Source organism: Triturus cristatus, chromosome 10, assembly GCF_964204655.1.
Source record: "Triturus cristatus chromosome 10, aTriCri1.1, whole genome shotgun sequence".
Taxonomy (NCBI): domain Eukaryota; kingdom Metazoa; phylum Chordata; class Amphibia; order Caudata; family Salamandridae; genus Triturus; species Triturus cristatus.
The window spans coordinates 785,791,043-785,812,951 of record NC_140593.1 but is presented as its reverse complement, the minus strand read 5'-3'; the positions used below and the strand labels follow the sequence as shown (position 1 = coordinate 785,812,951).

Below are 21,909 nucleotides of genomic sequence, written 5' to 3'. Positions count from 1 at the left end.
AAAAACAAAGAACTGCATGTGGGTTCCAAGGAAGGTGGGTTTTGCACATAATTCTATGCAGAACTTAAATAAGTAAATATAAATCAATTCACAAACAGCGATATAATTCAAAATGTACATTTAATTTATTGATGAGGATTCTTATCATTATTTATTTTATTTATAACATTTATTGAGCGCACTGTTACCCATGGGTGTCCTGGCACTATGTGAAATCTTACCTGAGGATCGAAACCAAGGTCGTGCTAATCAGCAAACAACCAAGTTTTTAAAGCTTTTCGGAAGGCCAGAAGGCTCTAAATACCTCTCAGATACAGAGGAAGCTTATTCCAAGCTCTGGCTGCATTAACTACGAAGCTTTTTCCACCCCATGTGGCCTTCTTTACAAACGGCACATAAACCAGTTTGGCGTCGGATGAACGTAATGGTCTATTTGGAGTATACCAGTACAGCCGCTCTTTTAGATAGGCCGATCCTGCTCCATAAAGTGCCTTGTGAACAAGACACAGTGCTTTGAACCAGGTACGCTTCCTGACTGACAACCAGTGCAGTTTCCGTATCTCTTTCGCTATTGGAGCGTATTTTGGAATGCCCAACACCAGTCTAGCATCGGCATTCTGCAGGAGCTGCAGCCTCTGTATTAAGCCCTCCTGAATGTTAAAATACAGACTATTGCAGTAGTCCAGCCTCGACATGGTGAGGACAGTGATAACTGTTTTACGGCATTCTGTGGGTAGCAAAGACAACATTTTCTTGCAGGACATAAGAACAAAAGACGTAGCTGAGGTCACTGAATTTATTTATGAACCTTTACAACTATGCAGTTGTTTGAATTTATCATACAAATGATCTACAGATACAGTTTCCATTTTTAGTTTTTTGATGAAATAAAGATTACACAAATTTCGCTGTACACATAAAGGGGCTTTCAAGGCTAGGAAAGCACAAATTTTAAAAAAAAGTTCAATTCTGGTTCTTATAGGGCATATGTAACTTCTAAGCTATGACCCATAATTTCAATTCAACATTGACAAATACCTTAGGTGACTGAACCGATAATGTTAATTACTCCAATTAATCTTCCATGCCCCAGTACTAGCTGAGGTGTGTAAGCGTCCTCCCAGATACCAAATCTTAGAAAAAGGCTTCCTTCCTCTACCTTTCTACCTCTCCCCTCAGGCTCCTCCCCTCACCAGGGCCATAAAGAGGGCAGAGACCACCGGATATTCCTGTAATCCCGAATCAGTAGGGATCAGGGTCGTGATCATGGGAAGGGAGTATGAAAGGTAAGTACTAGGCTAAAGAAGGGTAGTCGAAATACTAAAGATGAGCATTAATAAACTAAAGCATTAACTCCTCAATCCTACCTCATCGCAGTACTTAGCAAATGAGGATATACCAGAGGAGCACCCTCACAACACGAACAGTAACAAACTCTAACTATCATTCAGCAACACAAAATGACCCCTTAATAGGAGCACATTACCACCGAAGGTGAGTGTGGAAGGTATCCAAGAGTTGCAGAAACTGAAAACGTTGGCCAGATTACTGCATACTCAGGACCCAACTACATGAAACAACAGATCAAGAGGAAATAGACATGCAGACATGGGCAGAAGGCACACCTTGTTTGGGTAAAATGAGTTGCAAGTGAAAGCACGATTACCACAATCTAGAATCGGAAACAACCAGCCCAGGACTGGAAAGGGGTGGGACACAATTCTACCAGAAAAATCGTCGGCCAGTGTTGGACAATAACCAGAGAACACTGGTCATGAAACAAGCCCTAATCCATCACTACCCTAAGAGGAACCTTGAAGAGGTGGAAGAAAAGCAAGACTTTTCCAACAATGAGAAGAGGAGACTCGGAAAATCAGTTAGAACCAGTCCACTCACAGACCTCACCCAAATAAGAGAACAAACAAGAAACGTTATCAGTGGGAACTAAGCCCAGACAGAAACTCCAATATCTGTTGAAGGATATATGTACCATAAACTCCAGGACCCAAACGGCTGGAGCCAAGTCTCAACTCATCCAGCCCCAAGTCCAAAAGTTACAGGTCTAATCCTGGCATCAAGAAGGCCAAACTAACTCTGGTTTTATAAAATAAAAGCAAGTCTGGCATCAAACACCAAAGGGAAACAAGATATTTAAAGTTTCCCACAACAGACCCCAAATCCAAGACACACATAAGCGATGTTCAGAATGGTCAATGCCTAACTTACCAACTCCACTTCCAGCAGAAAGGATCAGAGCTAGTAAAAGCTGCTAAAAACGAATCCACAAACTCCAGACTTAAAGGGGAGCATAAAATACACCAGAATGTTCAAGACCCTAATTACCTGCCTGTTAGACCTGACACCCTTGGCATGGTTTTCCACTAACTTTTCCCTTCAGACTCCCTGTATTTGCTGACTTCGTTTTTCCTGGCCTTAGGACTCTGGGCACTTTACCACTGTGAATCAGTGCTAAAGTGCTTGTGCTCTTTCCTTAAAACAAGTTAGATCTGCTTATACCCAAGTGGCATGTTTAATTTACTTATAATTCCCAAGTACAGTGGCACTACCTGTGCCCAGGGCCAGTATATTAAATGCTACTACTGGGCCTGCCACACTGATTATGCCACCCACTTAAGTAGCACTTTAAACATGTCTCAGGACTGTCATTGCAGCCTGTCTGTGTATAGTTTTAAACTGCCATTTCGGCCATGCAAGTCAACCTTTTGCCGGTCCCAAACCTTCCTTTTTAATGCATATAAGTCACCCCTTGGGTAGACCCTAGACAGACCAGAGGGCAGGGTGTAATGTATTTAAAAAGTAGGACATGTATGTTTATGGTCTGCATGTCCTGTAGTGAAAATATCATACTTTTGTTTTTCACTACTGCAAGACCTACCTCTCCTATAGGATAACATTAGAGTTACCTTATTACATTTTACAAGTGTAATTTCCAAATGGGAATAGTTAACCAATTCATGTTAGTGCAAGAGAAATCCAAAGCAGCCAGGGTCCAACACCTGAAGCCCCATGACCGGCAGGGAGCAACTCTCATTTCCACTCCAGCATAGAATGTAAGTGGGAAAATCCTGATAATCCTCAATAGAGAGGAATCAACTCAATACATGGTAACTTCAAGCCCACCAAGGAACACACAGGAAGACTAAGGCCAGAGCATAGGCAATGAATAACAAGAACCTGCTATACCTAGACGTGAGACAAGCAATATAAAATGCAGCCCACATCTCACTCCCAATAGGGAGCTATAGGGGAGATTAAAAGCAGACTGTCAAGCCGAACAGGGAAATAGAAAGCTGGAAAAACCCATTATATCATCAACGATTTTCTTCAACATCCAACTATATTTAAGAGAAGTAAGCAACACAGTTACAGACTTATAATGGGAGGCTCCAAACTCAAACCCCAAGCCAACTTGGCACCAACAATACTAAGCTCCACAAAGTTGAAATATCTCCAGAAATTTAAAGGTCAGCCAACTCTTCTTGTGATGCATACACAGGCCGATCAAAGATGTACCAATGCCCACAGCGCACCCACTACACTGAACAGAACACATGGCAGAGATGCTACAGGGGGAATATTTCCTTATACCGACTCTCAGACACATTGGAAAAATGGAGAAGGGGCACTATGTCAATCTTCGGTCTACCCAGACCATCTCAAGGTATAGTGACCAGGACCCGTAGACCCCCATTTCAAACATCAGGGGACACCACGGCCCTTAAAGATTCCACGAAAGGAACCCCAAGCACCCTTCCAGTTAGGATAGCATTTCTTTTTAAAAGCTAAGGAATGCTGGGAAAAGGAACTTGGTCCATCCAGGTGGACACAGCAGCACACACACAAAAATGAAGATCTTGGGGTGGGGTGACGGGGGTCTCCGTCGCTTTATGGCCCTCACGAGAAAATTAGCTTGAGGGGGAGGGGTGAGAAGGGAGTGGAAGGAGGCCTGATGCCAGGTTTTTTGATAGATCACATCGTGTCTAGGAAGAGGTGAACACACCTCATTCAATAAGTACTGGAATAATTAGGTAACGCTGGGGGGTATTGCCCTGATGTGTAAATCACTAGTTTAAGTCTAACACCCATTTATGATTATGAAACATGATCGAGCAGCCATCCTGCTGCGGGCCTAACAGTAACAGGGAGATAAATGCTAACTCAAGAACATGCTGTAATTCCAAAGTGGCTCGGCCAGACTCAACATGCATTTCAGAAACCCTAAATGATCTTCCCAGACACCAAGATGAAGTGATGCATGCTCCTTTGTCAAAGAAGGCCTACTCAGTGCCTCAAAAAGAAATTAGCACTTCATTCTGTGAACTGGTGCAGACGTCAGTTCCCAAATGTACTAGAACAGCCTGTTTCCTATACTATTTCAAGCAAATCCATTGCCACACCCCATAGTAAAAGCGATTGTACTCCATCATATAACTTGAATGATTGATTGAATTAAACATTTAAGTTGACCATCATCTGGCACTGAATGATCTCAAAGGTGCATATCATACATCTCCGGCCTTTTCTAAGACTAATGTGTGGTAGAATATGTAGTGCCTTAAAGAGAATTCAGATTTACCAACAGCAAAGGAGTCTGAGTTTATTCACAGGTGGAAAGTGTCAGTTGCCAGGGCACAGGTTAAAGGGGTGGGTGAACATGACATTTGTCATTTTTATAGAGGCCTCTTTCTGGATCCGACTCAGATCTTTGTCAGCTGTAACAGGCGGCGGGTTTGTTGGAATTCTGTCAATTGTTGCCAACAAAGACTTTTGTTCCAGAATAAGATCTAATAAGCATTAGTTTCTTTTCTATTTTTCTTTTACATAATCATGTTCTAAACACTCTTTGCAACCAGTGTTGATATCTATAGAAGATGCTGCATGCATTCGTTGTATTTATCTATGTGTTTACTACTTATTTATTTGTATGTATTTCTATAGCACTTATTACTAGGTGCTTTACAAAATGTACTGCAGTAAAACAAAAGATAATGAGAAACAATGAAAACGTAGTTAATTAAAGAAAATGAATATGAAGAAATACATCGACGAGCAATGATGATGAAATAAGAAAAGACTAAATAATATATGTGTGACAGATTCAGATGAATTCAAATAAAATGCATACATATAAAAAGCAATGAATCCTAACAAATGTGTGCACATCCTCAAAATGAGGAGGGAGGAACAACTCCAGCAGCTACACCACTAATGACAAAGGCGCCGAAGTAAGGCACAAGCCTCTAGGCAAAGGCCAGGATGTTAAATTAGTCCATCAGTAGTTTTACAGAGGGGCAACTAATACAACTCCTGGAAGACCAAGGTCAGAAATTCCAGGAAAGATCCAAAAAGTCCAGCAACCGAGAGATCAAGAGGCCCAAACCACATCCTCATCCCAAATCTCCCAAAGGGAGTAACAAAGAGTCAGGGGCACCAGGGAGCTCAAGAACCACACATTACCCCCTCCATACATCATCCATGACTTCATGCTACCTCATGGGCAAGTAAAAACACAGTAGTAGGTGTGCAAAGAGGTGGACTGCCAAAAGAACAATTGAAAGAACAATTGATGGACAGAATGCTGAACAATGTCCATACATTCACCCCCGTACAGAGATCTGGGCCTAAATCCATTGTTTGTATGCTCCCCATGCCATTCCAGTTAAGACCCAGCATATGTTAGGGGTTTCACCCCTCATCAGCCATGCTAGCTTGACTCCAGTGGTATGGAGAGCACAGGATCCACATCTGGGGTGAGAAATGCAAAAAGAACAATTGATGGACAGAATGCAGAACAATGTCATATATTCACCCGGGTACTGAGATCTGGGACTAAATCCATCCTTTTAATGTGGACTGGCCAAAGGCACTATCAACACCAGCACATGTTGGCCAAACAGAGATCGGGTTCCTTGCCGCCATCACCAGGGGATGACCCCCACCCATGGCCGTCTAAAAGCACAGCAGGATAAAGTCAAACACAGAGATGTCAAATCCACAAACCTGATGCATGACAAACACATACACACTACTACCTTGCATTTTTTATGGCACTGCTATAAAAAAAGTTCACAGTTGTAAAACACTGTAAATATTGTTTCAGCATTATGCAATGGTGCTAAACATATTGACCTTAGTGAACTGAGAAACGGAGGCAGCACATGCCCTTGGCATCCACTCGCCCTCCCCTGCCTGCTTGTCTCAGCGATTTGCTTACTCAAGACCCTACAGCAGGTCTTTTCCTTTTCTTCTTCCTGCAGATAACTCTTGGGAATCCTGATTTCGTCTGGTATCCCACACAACCCACTGCTCCTCCATTAAGCCTCGGACATTCCGTGTCCCTTTGGACACAACCCAGATTTGATTCTTGAGTGAGTCCACGTACCTTCATACTTTCGCGCCCGTAGTTCACTCACTCTTCTCCTCATTAGTCACGTGGTATTTGCTAGCCAAGCTCCTTTCTTCTAAACTCTTGGCTTTAATTTAGCCAACCTCTATCTTACCTGTCTTCTCTTGGTCCACATAACATTATCCTTGTACATACGAAAATTTCCTTTGTCCCCAGCACTGTTACTGTATTTATGTAACTGAGTCCTGATGATGGCCTAAGTTACCTACTAGCCAGAAATGCCGTCGACTTCCACAGCGGAATTCCTGGCGCCTATTTTTACCGAATACCCTACCTTACTTTTTTGAATCAATGTAGCATTAATTGTTTAGGTATCTCAAATTGTGTAAAGACTTTTATGTTCACTTACCTTTTGTTGCGCCCACCACAATCGCTGTTTATACCCACTCACGTGTCACTTGCGTCGTCACAATACTTCACGAGCACTTGCACACAATATATTTTCGGTTACATGGCATTTAATGTAACACAGTGCTTCCTCCCCATGTGATTGTACATATGAATTTTAATATGTCATATATGATCAACATTTGGAAATACATTGAATTTCTGTTGTAAACTGTCTCCCTGGCTTCCTTCCCTCTTGATTCATTCCATGGTAAATTAATTGTACCCATTATACTTGTTCACCAAATAACACCCTTGTTTGAGACATTGTTGTTTGTTACACAAGATTTTAACTTGGGCCACACAAATATCTTAACTCTCAGCTGTCCTACCAGCCTTGAATCTACACAGTGCAGCTGTAAGCATTGTGGAGAAATGTTGGCCTATATCTTGATAAAGCGCACACAGAGTAATCAAATCTCTGTTCAGCCTCATGTACCCGAAGAAAAGCAAGCTTAACTGGTCGGACCTCTTCTCATATTTTATGTGTTCTATTCCTGTTATTAAATAGGGATGCCTGAGTATGAACAGTGCCAGGTTACCATTATCCTGGATACGGCTTGGCCTATTCTATTAGTAACACTAAAATTATCAAACAATTGACTCGAGAGTATTCACAAATTAAAGAACTATTAATCAAAAAAGAATAGATAAAATGGTTTTCTGAAAGAGAATGTGAAGTGGCTTTGTTGGGTAAACATCTCTGCGCCCTGTCACAGGCTGCAGTAATACAAATCACTTTGAGATAGCTGCAACTAAACTAAAATTGCTTTCGCTTTTAAATTGTTGTTGTTTCACTGTATCATTTGCAGAATCAAAAATCGATAGGCTCATTCAAATTTGCCCCCTTGCGTCGGCCAATAGGTCTCCTTGTACTGGGAGGCCGAAAGTGAGATCCAAGATTTGCCTAGGTCCCGGGCTGGTGTTCACATTGTATGATGCATCAAATCTAATAAATAAAACAATTTATAAAAAAGAATATACTTAACTTTCATGACATGCCGCGCAATGGAGGTGGGTAGAGCAAGGGCCACTAGAATTATATGACTTGGTGGCTGCCGCATAATTATGGATTTTGCGGCATTTGCTACTTAACCCATCATCTGCAGCATAATCTTCAAATTTTAACAACAAAAAAAAGTGCATTGCTCACTCCGATTAAAATGTAATGAAAACACACTGACATATTGCCACGGAATGGAAGGCCCTTCGCAGACGTTGAATCGTCCTCTTTCTGCTGCTTATTGCAGTATTAGGGTGTTAAACTGGTACTAATATGCAAACCTTTTCCCAGTGTTCACCTATGTAAAAATTAAAAATGACGAAATAACAAAGTAATAATTTCATAAAATGTATCGCATTACCCTGTATAATTTGCCTTTTGTTGCCGCATAATTTAGTCAACCTTGTTGCATTATTTGGTCTTCGCCTGCTGCACAATTCGAATAGAACTGGAAATGGTTTATATCACAACTTGATTGGGCAAACACACTTCATCCCTCCTGCGGAACTTCCTCCTATGATTTGTAGGGACCACTGGCCAGCTCTGCATTGGCTAGCTGTTGACATCCTTGGTGTGGTATTCCCCCAAACGTTTTGCCTTCAAGCCTCCTGTTTTGCTGAACTCGTTTTTGTTAGCATTAGGACTCTGTGCACTTTACCTGTGCTAATTAGTGCTAAAGTACTGTGAGCTCTCCCTAAAACACTGTAAAATTGGCCTACACCTGATTGCCACATTTCATTTACTTATAAGTCCCTACACTGTACTAAATGTATTCAAGGCCTGTAAATTAAATGCTACTAGTGGGCTTGCAGCACGCATTGTGCCACCCGCTAAAGTAGCACTTTAAAACATTTCCCCGGCCAGCAGTTGCAGCCTGTAGTGATGCCTTTTCCCACCTGCCATTTCAACCTGGCAAAATAAACCTTTTGCCAGTCCTGAACATTCCTTTTTAGATCGAGCCTAGAGTCAGCGCGCATGCGCTGCTCTGCGAGACTTGTACTGGAGTATGGAATAGAAGCCCCATCCACTATCCACCCATATTTGTCATTGGCTTGTGTCATTGTCATTCGTAAATGTTGGCTTCTGATTCGTAAATAGGCTTGTTAGTCCCTCCTTAGTACCGCCGTGTCTTCATTTGTAACCTTCCATGGCGACTGGCCCTTTTACTTGGCTTGTTACACGTGTGTGTTATAAATAGGTGAGCACGGTTTTGTTTATTGCTAACTAATGGGGACAATGATGGCTGCTTTTTGTTGTATTTGCAGCACGCCCACTCAAGACAATGGCAGCCACTTTTGTATGGAGTGCTATGCCACTCTAACTTTAAAAGTAGCTGCCCCCTACCGCCACAGTACAGTGGCTACACTTTTTTTTGATTACTTTTAATAATAACGCGATGTACGCTTCAGGGATACCGCGCTTTCTTTTACCTTTCTGTTTTTTTACATAAACTTGCCATGCTGAGCGCGGTGCCTGCTTTAGGGACATCGTGCTCAGTTTTTTGGTTTTTGTTTACTTTACTGGTGACCATGGCGCCCCCTTCAGGGACACCGTGCTCTGTTTCTTTTTTTTCTTTTTTACTTTAATGGTGAGCGCAGAGCCCGCTTAACGGACACCGCGCTCTGCGAAACAATAGGTCTTGCTTTTGACGAATGTTGACCTATAGGTATTGTAAATGACAATGCCTTTTAATATTACAAAAGGCACTGCCATTTACAATGCCAATAGCTCAAAATCTCGCAATTGCGAGACCTATTGCATTGTAAATGCTTGTTATTAAATGAGATTAGTTTTTCACTACTGTAAGGCCTATCTCTCCTATTGGATAACATTGGGCTGCCTCATCGCATTTACTAATTGCTAACTTTTGACTGAGAGCAGGTAGGAATATCATGTTTAGACTCAAATAAAGTGCAATTTAAAATCCTCTTTAATGGTAAAGTCGGATTTTAAGTCACAATTTTGAAAATGGCACTTTTAGAAAGTTGGCATTTTCTTCTCCATACCCCTTGTGCCTTCTGCCAGTGTCCTGGGCCACATGGCTGTAAATGGCTCTGCTGTTGGGCTTTGTGTATTACATCCAGACAGTGAGGTAAAAGGGGTCTAGGTGTTGGCAGGAAGGGCCATCCTGCCAGGATGGCTAATGGTGTTCTGTCCCACTTACACTTCATAGGGTTAGTATCCAGCAGACACAAAGGAGAATTACACTAGTATTTTGTCACCCTATTCTTCTTGGAGCCTAGGAGGTGGAAGGGAAGCACTTTCAACACCAGATGTGGAAGTAATATAGGGAATCCTCCACTTCAAAGACTGACACCAGGTATAAATAATGGACCCTCAGACCTCCCCTTCAGTACACTCCTGGACCTGTGGACACTACAGAAGGAATACCTTTTTCCCCAGAGGGCTGCCCTGCTGCTTGAGCCTGCCTTGCTTTCTTAGATAGAAGACAGGACCTCCTCCCTTCATCACAAGCTAACCTGAGTGTCTCCAAGAGTCAGTTGGCAGACTGCCTTTTCTGAGCTACAGGGACACAGCACGCTCCAGAGGTCTCCCTGCAACTGCCCAGCTGACCCGCTGCTATTGAATCTGCCCGAAACCGGCCAGCCTCTGCTAAAGTGAGTCCCTCATCCCCAAGAGGTGCCTCCCCAGGTCCTGGACCTTTGGCTGGTTTTAGAGTGCACTCCTCTTCAAAAAGGGTGAAAAACTAAAGTTTTGGGCTCTTCGCGTCTGCGAACTAATCCATTCATGCAGACACTCTGCCATCTGCAACGGCCACTAATGTGAAGCTCCAGTGAACCTGACTCGTGCTACAGAGACCGTCAACGATGACCGGCGAAGAAAGAGCTGCACTTCGGACTAAAGCCATGATAGTCTGCGGTGACTGCCAACGAGAAGTTCCATCAACGACCATCCACAACGCCCGAACAGCACTTTGTGCTACAACAACAACGATCCACAATGCTCTTCCTGCTCCTCGCAGCCTCCTCCACCATGAACTGGACTCTTCGCCAGACTTTGAGAAGATAATTTTTTCAGCAAGACTAACCTAGTTCCTGTATCCATTACGCACTCCAACATAGTCAGCCTGAACTTGTCACTTTACCCCAGTCTAGCATGACCAGAAGACCACAAGTGGTGTTTGTGCTTTCAGGTGCTATTCTTACATATAACTATGAAATTCAATATCATTGGTTCTACTGATTGGAGTTTTGTTCTTTAGATCCTATTTTATCAAAATGTATTCAAATATTCTAAATTGGTTTGGGAGTTTTCCTGTGCTGCGTATTCACTTTATTATGGTTTATGTGCTGCATTAATATTTCACATTGCGCCTCTAAGTTAAGCCAGCCTGCTTTTGTGCAAAGCAACCAAAGAGTTTAGCACAGGTGAGTTTAGTGACTTTTGTGGTTCACCCTGACAGGCATTCTGGTTGTTACCACAGTGTGGCTTCCACCTCCCTCAACCAATAACCCAATTTCTTACACTAGTCTACTGCCCCGTCCCCACCTCTAGTGCACCTCACGCATGCACCTGCTGTGACATTGTGAGACGTCTACTTGCCGAGATAAAGGATCTTGGTCTCATTAAATATAACAAAGTTTGTGTATATCACATTGATGAAGTTGTGGAGGGAGGGTGAAGAGGAGCAGCCTATTTATGACGGTCTCTGATGGTGATGGTTTGTGTTCATTATTAACCAGTATTGCAGTTGTTTTCCCTTATCTGTTTCAGATTGATTTAATTTGGCAGGTGAGAGCATCTTTATGTATGCTGGTGCAATAAAATCATAGCTAGCACAACAATCACAGTTTTTTTTTAAATTTTATGTCCACGATCATTATCAATACAAGACCATGCCCACGGTCACAGGGAAGAAAAGAAAAAGCTTAGAACGAGTGGAGACAGTGCAAAAACATGTGTATGCTTCTTTTCACGGATACTTTGCTGCTAGAGGTCTATTGCAGTGAATAGAGCACTTAACTGTATCGATTCTGGCTGATTTCGATACATTTCTTCAGAACAACACAAATAATGCAAAAATGATGATGTCAGTGGGTTTGTAAGTTGTCATACTTATCTGATAAGTGTCCAATCGATTTCACAATTATTAATCGAGCGCATCCTGCCCGATGGAGATCTATCGGCTTTTCCAGATAACCAATATTCACCCACCAGCCACTAACTGAGCAAATGGTGGGTAGCGTCTAAACTGTTGACTTTGGAATTTACAATCCGACACCGACTTGGGCACAGGCCTGAATATCATGTGATTCTATCAAATTCCTTAACCTCTCTGTACGTACAATTGTAAATATGTGGCGTGTAATGTGTAATTTGAAACATGTAGCTCCTCCCTTGATGAACACGATTGTGATTTGTTTAATCAGCACCTCGAATAATCTACAGTGCTCTTTTCCTCAACAAATGGGTCAGGGCTGTATAAACAGCAAAATACCCATAGTTATTTAACCTAGCTTGGACTTCTGTATGTACTTTGCGTATTATAAGGGCTACTAGAATTATGTTATTCTGTGGTCGCAGCGTTTTCCGCATAATTATGGATTCATAGCAATTGCCGCATAATCCACTGTCAGGCGCATCATTTGCATACTTCAACCAAAAGAAATTGGGTTTCTAGCGCCAACGGATCATAAGTTAATATTAAGAAATGCCACGCCATATCAGACATTTGCAAATGTCAACTGCATCCTTTTTAGTAGCTGATTGGTGTATGCATGTGTTAAAATTGTACTTACCAGGTGAAACTTTTTCTAAGTGCTAAAATGACAGAAAAGATAAAGAATACTCCCCAAAATGTCCCTCATTACATCAAATAATTTGCCTTTTCTTGCAGCTAAATTTAGTCAACACTTCATAATTTGCTCCTACCTTGCCGCATATTTCCATTTGCCTTGCATATTATGAACTTTACTAACCAGAAATAATCTATGCTTCAAACTCAATGTGCTGATATTCGAGGATTTATTTAAAGTTTAGTTTGACAACATTTTTGCAAAGTCTGCAGCCTTGAAAACATCTGGTGACAATTTCTCATCAATGAGGAGGAACTCGATGGTCCCATGAAACAATGTACTTTACAGACTCGACAATTTTTGTCAGCTTAATCAAACACGCCACAACTCGAGAATGGGAAAATGTGTCCTCTGATTGCCAACCCTGCTATATCTAGCAGAGAATCCAGCTGACCCGTTACATATGGTTTCTGCCGGATACAGATGCTGTGGGTCTGTGGGCATGTACAAGAGCAATTGTTTTGGTTAAATGAAAGCACATTAAGTAGAACGTTGCCCCCCCCCCCCCACACACACACACACTCCATTTGAGTACATATGATCAGCCTTTATTAAATATGTTCTGAATGCTGTGTTCTTCTGGCCCCCACCTCTTTCCCTAGTCCCCCATTCGTCCTTCCACACATGAAAGCAAATTCTGTGTGTGCAGAAAGAGCCCGAGTGTTGTCATTCAAGGAGACGCTCGAGCTGCTGAAGTACACGGGGATTCTGTTGTTCTGCCCGCGCGCACACAGTGACTTCCGGGGGTTCCTCTCTTCCCGCAACTGAGCAGTGTAAGATTTTAACGTGAGAAACACGCTCAATGGGGCAACCAGTGAAGCGGAAAAGAAGGATAAAAACTCCCAGACCTTCCCCAGTCACGTGTATTACATTTCTATCAGCGACAACGAGGTCACTGTCAACGCATGACATACAAAAATATTTAAAAAAACAGACGACAGGAAAGTAATGAAGTATCGGTAAATGAAATTTGTGTTTTTTTACATTATGAATACCCTTCTCAAATAGTATTAAAATGAACTGGAGCAGACCAGCGTCCTGTCCAGGGTCACATGCTTACCTGATCACAATGGCTTGTCCAGTCTCCTCTGCACTCGGATACACTTTGTCCCAAATGACTTTAATGTTCTGCTTGTCCTCCTCTGTGACCTGATCCATGGCGCGCGACGGGGGGACTCTGCTTCAGTCTTTCGAGGTTTCCAGCTCACAGTGCGCTACCGCGACCCTTTCCCCTTGGTGGAAGCTAAAATTACAGATGAGCTGTGTGTGTATAGACAGCTGTAAATACTTAGAAAGAAACCACTCCTTCGAGAGGAGTGGTCTCCCCCGCGCCTCTGAGGCGGAAAGCACCACTCACATGGCATTTTACGAATTCAGGTGTAACGAGGGAGCTGCGCCAAGATTCGGAGTGAGAGACACCGCTGTGGAGAACGCACAACAAACATTAGTTTATGAGCTAATGGGCTGCCGTTATGTTTAGTGACCGTCCAACTGCAAACTTGGAAAGTGCACACAGCTCACCAGGGCTTGTTATTGTGCCCTGTGGCCGATGGATTAACAGTTGTATCGGGTGCCGCATTCTTTTGCCAGGTCACACAAAGCAGCCTTATTTGCGAGCGCTTCTTGCAGGAAAACTCTAAATCACCAGAGCGCTTCATTGTGACCATACAAACAAGAGGCAGGGGATATACCATTTCTGGTGGGGGAGGGAGGTCACATACAGTCTTGGAGAGAGCCATCCCTTTATCTGGTTTGCCCAAAAACTCTAAGCATGAGCCCACCCTTCAAATGGTGTAAATCAGGGTACAAATATAATGGGGAAAAATATGATAACGACTGTAAATAATGTATTTTTCAAACGTTCTGTGTCTAAATTAAGTACATTCGATTATGTCTTTGAATTAAGTGACATTTATGGAAAGTAATAATATTTTTTAAACATGAAACACTGATAATACTCTCATGTCCTGAAGACTTTGCCGTTCGCTGCAGGAGTCCACCGCATTGTTTTAAACCCGGTTGCTGCATTTTACTGAGTCCAATCCCTGGAGCTGACCCTTGGATTTGTTGTCTGCTTGCTGTTAGAGAGAGGGCGCTGAAGACGGGACTGCGAGGACCAGCAGCCCCGTGATTGACATCAGCTGTGTCCTCTTCCCGCCTTCCTGCCTGAAGCTACAAAACTCCTCACGGCCCCCGCTCCGCGAGACGCGCGCGGGCGCGCGCCGGGCGAAGCCCGGGCCAGGTGCGGGCCCGTCTGAGCCCGTCCGAGTGCGGCTGAGGACGGGACGGGGCCACCATCGTACATCCTGTGGTCAACAGACTGTGAGTTGAGGTGTTACCATTTCTATTTCTAGAGACATTGTGTGCTAGCCCGTAGGGGTACGGGCAGCCACTCTTGTATTTATTATTCACTGTTTCCGATCTACCGGCCTAAGGTAATGGCCGCAACAGGACCGGGGAAGGGGCGAAAGTCACTAAACGGGTCGGGAGTGGTAGGGACTTTGGACAATTTTCTAATCAGGGCTTCGTCCGTGTTACAGAGTGAAATTGAGCTGACTGAAAAAAGGCTCTCCATCGAACAAGAGTTGGAAAAACTTTCTTCATTGGGAGCTATCGCACGGGCAAAGTCCCCTGTTCTTCTTTTAATTAACAGCCAAGCCAATTCATCTTTAGACCCTATTCTTGCTGATCGTGAAGGGGAAGGAAATCCACGTCCAGCCACTGATTATAGCCCGCCCAGCTCAATGGAGCAGGGGGACTTCCCCACTACAGATTCTTCCACTTTAGTGCACAATGTGGGAACTACGAGATCCGGGTTGCCAATACGATTGATACAGGATAAAAATGTGGAGGCAAATGGCCGGTCGATCGAACAGGTTGTTAGACGAAAATGGGGTGGCACGGCTATGATCAACAAGAAAATGAAAATCCAAAAACGGGCAATTGAGGGGAATATTGACCCTGTGGCCAATTCAGATAATCAACACAGAGTGTCCACTGCTCATTCTACAGCCCATGGTATTGAGGATTCGATCCCGCAAGAGTATAGAAGAGACTTTTGGGCTAAAATGGAGCAGTTATTCACAGCGACCTGCCTCCCGATTCATGATAGATTGGACTCTATTGAAAAGAGACTCTCCAAATTGGAACTGATGTACGCTTCATTGATCAGGGGGAAGGGGATAGGGGCTGGAAGGGGCGATACGGAGGGCACAGGGTCATTGGCTAAAGAATTAGATGGTTTTCAATGCTCCAACTCTGAAATAGTAAATAAAGTGATAGATCTGACTGCTCAACCAATCCCACAGGGAAATAGAGTGGGACTTGCTGACCAGTTGATACATAATGTGCCAATTCCATCGGTACCACTGGGGGATCCAAGGGGAAAGGCAGACTATGTTCCTGCTAACTTACCATCTGAGACTGAAAGCCTTAATTCCATTCTCCCTAAAATAACCCCACTAAAGTCTGTGTCTGTATCCAAGCCTGTGCTGCCTTGCTTGGATCTGCCCCCAGAGTCCATTCCCTATGTAGTGGTTCTTGTAGGGGTTCCTATTTTGAATTATGGAAAAAGGGAATCATTTAGTGAACTCAAAAACAAGTGTATTCACTGGTTAAATTGCAACAAACCCCTCCCTGTCCAGAGTAGAAGTGAACTTTTATTTGCAATACGTGTAGATTGGGTGGGCCCAAGAGCTAAGGATAAACAGGGTGACTGTGTCGTAATTAATTTCAGGGATTCTAGAAAAGTGAAGCACATTTGCACAATGGAGCCAGGTAGATTCGAATCAGCAATACAGGCCCTCCCTCTCACTTATTTCTATCCAGGGGCTCCTAGTTATGGGTTTGAAACTTCCTTGAGAGGTTGGGTGGCTCGACCACAAAATGATTTGGAGGGTTGTATCCCTCACTATGGAAGCAATAATCAAATCAACAAGCAATTCTGTCCGCTCCCACTCAAAGCATTCCACCATACTAACAGATTCAGTGTTCTGGATCTAGTCGATTGACGCCCAGAAGCTAATAAATTATTCCCTACGGTCGGGGATCATATAGGCCTACAGAACATCAAGGAAGGTTCTAACGAGCTGATTCAAAATCCTCCCAAACAGGGGCTAACAGAAGTACTGCCAAATATAAATGATATAGCGTGTCCATCTAGGAAAAGCCCAAGGAGTAGGTTCACAGAACCACCAATAATACCAGCGTTGGGCGGGTTGGAGAAGGGGAGTGTCTGGGGAAGTACTGGTAGGGTAATCATTCAATCTGATGTCAACAGGTATGCCAGTGTTCTGACTTCTACTACAGGGAAGCCTAATGCGAATATTAATATACTCTCCTGGAATGTGGCAGGACTAAAAAATAAACTGATCTGTGAAGAATGGGGCAAGTTCATAGATACTTTTGATATCTGCCTAATGCAAGAGACATGGGCTACGATTAATCTCCAGCGGATTGGCATTGTGTCTTATAATATACATGCAATAGCTAGTGGCAGGGGAAGACCTTCAGGGGGGTCTAAGTATTTGGGTGGCTCTGCACTTGGGAGTCACAGCTAGACAGCTCCAAACTAGTTCACATGATATCCAATGTGTCCTACTTGGCCTGCCAGGGAATAAACACTTAGCTTTACTGAATGTCTATTCTAGACCTTCTCCGAGCGGGCAGGAGTCTAAGGTTATTACACAGTTGAATGATTATATTCTGACTCTAGACCCGGAGTACTCTGTGATAGTAGGTGGCGATCTTAATTGCCAGTATGAGCCATTAAGTATGTTGGACTTAGATGATCCGATCGCGGAAAACATACACTGGAATATTTCTGAGCCTCTGATCCCATTGGTCAAAGCCTGGACTCCATTGGTCTTGCAGATTTTTGCTCTTACTCTTTCCTTATCCTTGAGGTCTTGCAATGGTAGATTTAACTCTGATAGACCTGGTCATGCCACTTTTAATAGAGTGGGGCAAACCTCCATTCTAGATTACATTCTGATAGAAACAAGATCCTGGGACAAGGTTTCTGACTTCAGGATTGTTGACCGAGACAACAGCGATCACAATGCCCTGGTCATGTCCCTAAAACCAGGAACTTGGGGTCTGTCCAGCTACGAAATTGAGCACAATGTGGTACTTCAATCTCTCATTCTGCATAATAACAAACGGAGAGTAAAATGGCCACATATACTTGCTAGCTCAAACAAGACGGCAGAAATATATATAGCCTGGTCTTGCCCCACCTAAGCGAAATGGCCAGTGAAGGGTTGAATTGTTCTACCTCTGGGTGGGGTACTAGGCCGGCCGAAATTCATAGTCAGCTGGCCTCTAAACTGTCGGAGGTGTTCTTTCCGGTTGGGAGCCTCAAGGATAAACTGGTTAAAACCAACCCCTGGTACAATGCTGAGTGCCGGAAGTTGAAAAGTGACTTGATCCAAGCAATTAAGGCTAAGGATAAAGAAAGGATCAAAATACTCCGAGCACAGTATAGAAAGAAGATCGAAAGTGCAAGAAAGACTTGGGAGGATGATAAGTGGGAGGAATTAAGATTAGCCCTGCAGCATAAGGATTTTAAATCTTTTTGGGCTATTGTTAGTAATGGAAGAAAAGAAACTGACACTACAATATTTTCTAACATAGCCCCAGCAGCTTGGGAAGACCACTTTGGGAGTCTATACTCATGTATAGACCCCAATGAATCAGCTTCAACTGTTTCATATCCCCCTTTGGAGTGTCGAGCAGTGGTCGCTTCGGTGATCTCGATTATGGAGGTGGAAACCGCTATCCACAAACTCTCAACCAACAAAGCGCCAGGATTAGATAAGGTCCCAGGCGAACTTTATCGGTCAGAACCCAAAGTTTGGGCTCCCTATCTCTGTGTCTTGTTTAATTCTATACTAATAGGTGCAGATCTACCAGAGACCTGGCGTGGTGCAGAGATCGTGCCTGTTCATAAAAAGGGATGCCCTTTCCAACCCTCAAACTACAGGCCTATAAGCTTGATTGATATTACCCAAAAGCTGTTTGGACGTATAGTCCTGGACAGAATCCAGACTTGGGAAAAAGACAACGATATATTGAGCACCCTGCAGGCGGGTTTTAGAAAGGGTACCCCAACTATCGATCAGCTATTTCGACTCCAGGTCCTCTACTGGAAAACCGTGAGTGTGGAAGGTGGCAGCCTCTACCTCACTTTTGTTGATCTGAGGTCTGCTTTTGACCTGGTGCCTCGAGGAATGCTGTGGAGGGTTCTCCAGGAACTCGACGTCCCTCCATATCTTCTGGATGTCTTGAGAAGACTCCACTCTGAAAATTTTGCCCAGGTCAGATGTGGGAAATATGGAGAGTTGTCTGCACGTTTCCCAGTGAACAGAGGAGTTCGCCAAGGATGCGTGCTAGCACCTACCCTTTTCTGTTTGTATATCAATGGGCTCATCAACGACCTCGAAGGTATCAAGGACACTGATGCCCCAAGACTCGCTACGGGCAGAGTACCGGCTTTGATGTTCGCTGACGACAATTTGTTGCTGTCACGAACATCTACAGGTATTCAGCGTATTCTGGACGGTTTCGTGGACTTTTGTGGGGAGAGAGGTCTGGAGATTAATATAGCAAAGACCAAGTTCATGATCCTTGTTAGACCTGACATCCTTGGCGTGGGTTTTTCCCCTATCTTTTGCCTCTACTACCTGGATTTTTGATGCTGTGATGGATTTCGTTTTTGCTGGTTTAGATGCTTCGGACACTCTGCCACTGCTAACCAGTGCCAGAGTGTAAGTGCTCCCTGTGTAAAATATCATATTGATTGGATATACCTGATTGGCATATCTGTATCCCCATGAAGTCCCTAGTAAAGTGCACTGTGTGTGCGAGGGCTGGTGATGACAGATGCTACTAGTGGGTCTGCAGCGCTGATTGCGCCACCCACCTGTGTAGCCCTAAAATGGTGTCTCAGGCCTGCCACCGCAGGCCTGCCTGCAGTCTACGGACTGCCATGTCCTCCTGGCCAGTGTCCACACTGACCAGGCCTAACCCTTCCCTTTTTATACACGTCAGTCATCCCTATGGAAGGCCCGAGGTACCCCCCTGGGCAGGGTGCAGTGTATGTAAGAGGTAGAGCATGTACTAGTGCAGGTACCATGCTCTGGTAGTGAACCGCGGCCATTTTGAGTGTTCACTGCTGCGAGGTTATCTTGTTCCTTAGGCTAACATGGGGGAGGCTGGTGCCGATGGCTATCCACCTATCTTCTCATAGGAACAAGATAAGACATGAGTGTTTGATATCCCTGAGCTCAGCATTTAATAACACACCTTTTAGGAGAGGTTGTTTTTAAATCCTGAGTTGGAGAATGGTACTTTTTGGAGAGTAGCTGTTCTCTTGTCTGACCCTTCTGTGTGCCTGGGCATGCTTGTGGATTGACTGTCTGGCTTGAGAGTGACAGGGGCTGGGGATCCCCCAGGAGGTTGGCTGAGTCAGCCCATTGCTGAATGGCGACATTTGCAAGTAGAGTGGAGGGAGGAGATAGCACCTGGGAGTGAATAGGGCTGTGCCTGCCTGCCCCACTGCTGGCCCCACCTCCTGCTGGGCGGCTGACGACTCTGCCCCTCACTCTGAAAAGAAAGCAGAAGCCAGGAAAACAAAGTGCTCCAGCAACACCCAGAACTGGATCAGACCGGGCTCAGGACCCACCTGCACAAAGACTTCAAAGACTTTTAGGGGTATAAGTACAAGACCCCTGACAACAGATTTTTAGATTCTACCATCAAGAGGAACCTCTGCTGAAAGACGGACCGCTGAAGAACTAAAGGAAGATTGCCTTGCTGTGTGCTCTAAGGGCTGACCTGTTCTGCTGTACAACTGAAGCTGAGGAGGAGAAGGAGTCTTGCTGTGTGCTGACTCTACCCACTTGACCAAACAAGACTTTGCTGTGTGCTGTGTCTGAAACCGAATCTCCAAGGGCCTGAGAAGAGCTGGCCTCCTGTTTCGCAACCCAGGGATAGAAAGGTTGCCCCGAACCCAAGACTCTGCTGTGTCCCCCCCCTGCGCTGCTGTGTGCTGCAGGGACCGTGGACTGTTCTACCAAGCTTCTCAACATCTGCCGGTGAAGTGGACGGGCTGTTCTCTGCCTTGTTGGAGAGTAACGCGCTGATCCGGGCCTGACACCGGTTGCCGCATCAAGAAGACCGACGTGCTCAGCGGCACGTGCCTTGCCGCGACCCGGAGGCCTGAAGCAGACCGAGAGTCGTACTTCCCTGCTCTACGAAGCCGCGCTGTGAGTGGCTGACTCCGGTGACGTCGACATCGTCACTGAGGGCTCGTCGAGGGAGTTGTGGAAACCTTGCACCGAACAGCCAGAGGAGCGCTTTGTACAACGAGCGCAGTGACACCGACGGAGCAACGTAGCTGCCTAAACAACGAGAGGCTACGAACTGATTCATTCTCAGTGAGTATTGAATCACGCAAGAGACTAGAGACTATCGTCTTACGATCCCGACCAACCAAGAAAGCGAAATGGTGTAAACCTGTGATACTTGATTTCAACTGCGGAAACTAGATAAAGATATATTATTTTTGATATAACTCACCTGTGCGGTCTAAGTTTGTGGTGTGCGGAGGGGGGATCATTGTGGTGTCTACGTGCAAATACCTAACACATTGCCTTGGGGATAAGCCTGTCTGCTCGAGCCAAGCTACCTAGAGGGTGAGCAGGGGTTATCTACCGTGTGTGTCCCTGTACCCTGACTAGAAGCAAGGGTCCCTATTTGGTCTAAGGTGTATACCTCTGCCAACTAGAGACCCCCAGATCTAACATTGGTGGTCAGCGGTGCGGATTAGAACCAGTATTTGCACTTGACCTGCAGTGATTCTTCGTACATCACTAATCTAGTAAGCATTTGCATTGCACGAAGTTTTTGCGAAGACTATTCTTGGAGGATCGACGAAGCATCATGTCTCTGAATGGAGTAGGTGAGGAGTCGGAATTGCAATTCGAAGTGAAAAAGTTGCTCGAATATAAGAAGGAGCAACTAAAGCAATTCTGCAAGCAGCTTGGATGCCCAGTGAAGGGCGGCGCCAACAAGACGGAGCTACAGAAAGCTCTAAGGGCCTGGTGGGAGGCCAAGAATGGCGCAACCGAGGAAACTACTGGAGGGGATGGCACACCGGAGCACGGATTTGGATCCGATGATCTGCCAGTGAATAGGCCAGCGTCTAGGGCTGGCAGCACCCATTCCAGTAGGAGCCTTTCTCCAGAGGAGCTGGAGGAAAATCAGAGGATTAG

General features: G+C 44.5%; 1 protein-coding gene across 1 annotated transcript in view; it reads right to left on the bottom strand.

The window, feature by feature from the left end:
* The window catches only part of LOC146789999 (cytoglobin-2-like), a 348,677-nt gene extending 334,553 nt beyond the window's left edge, over positions 1–14,124 (bottom strand). The window contains exon 1 of the mRNA XM_085628321.1: positions 13,695–14,124. Within this exon, the coding sequence (XP_085484447.1) occupies positions 13,695–13,792 (98 nt within the window). The 5' untranslated portion in view covers positions 13,793–14,124. The remainder of the gene's footprint in view (positions 1–13,694) is intronic.
* Positions 14,125–21,909: the final 7,785 nt, after the last annotated feature.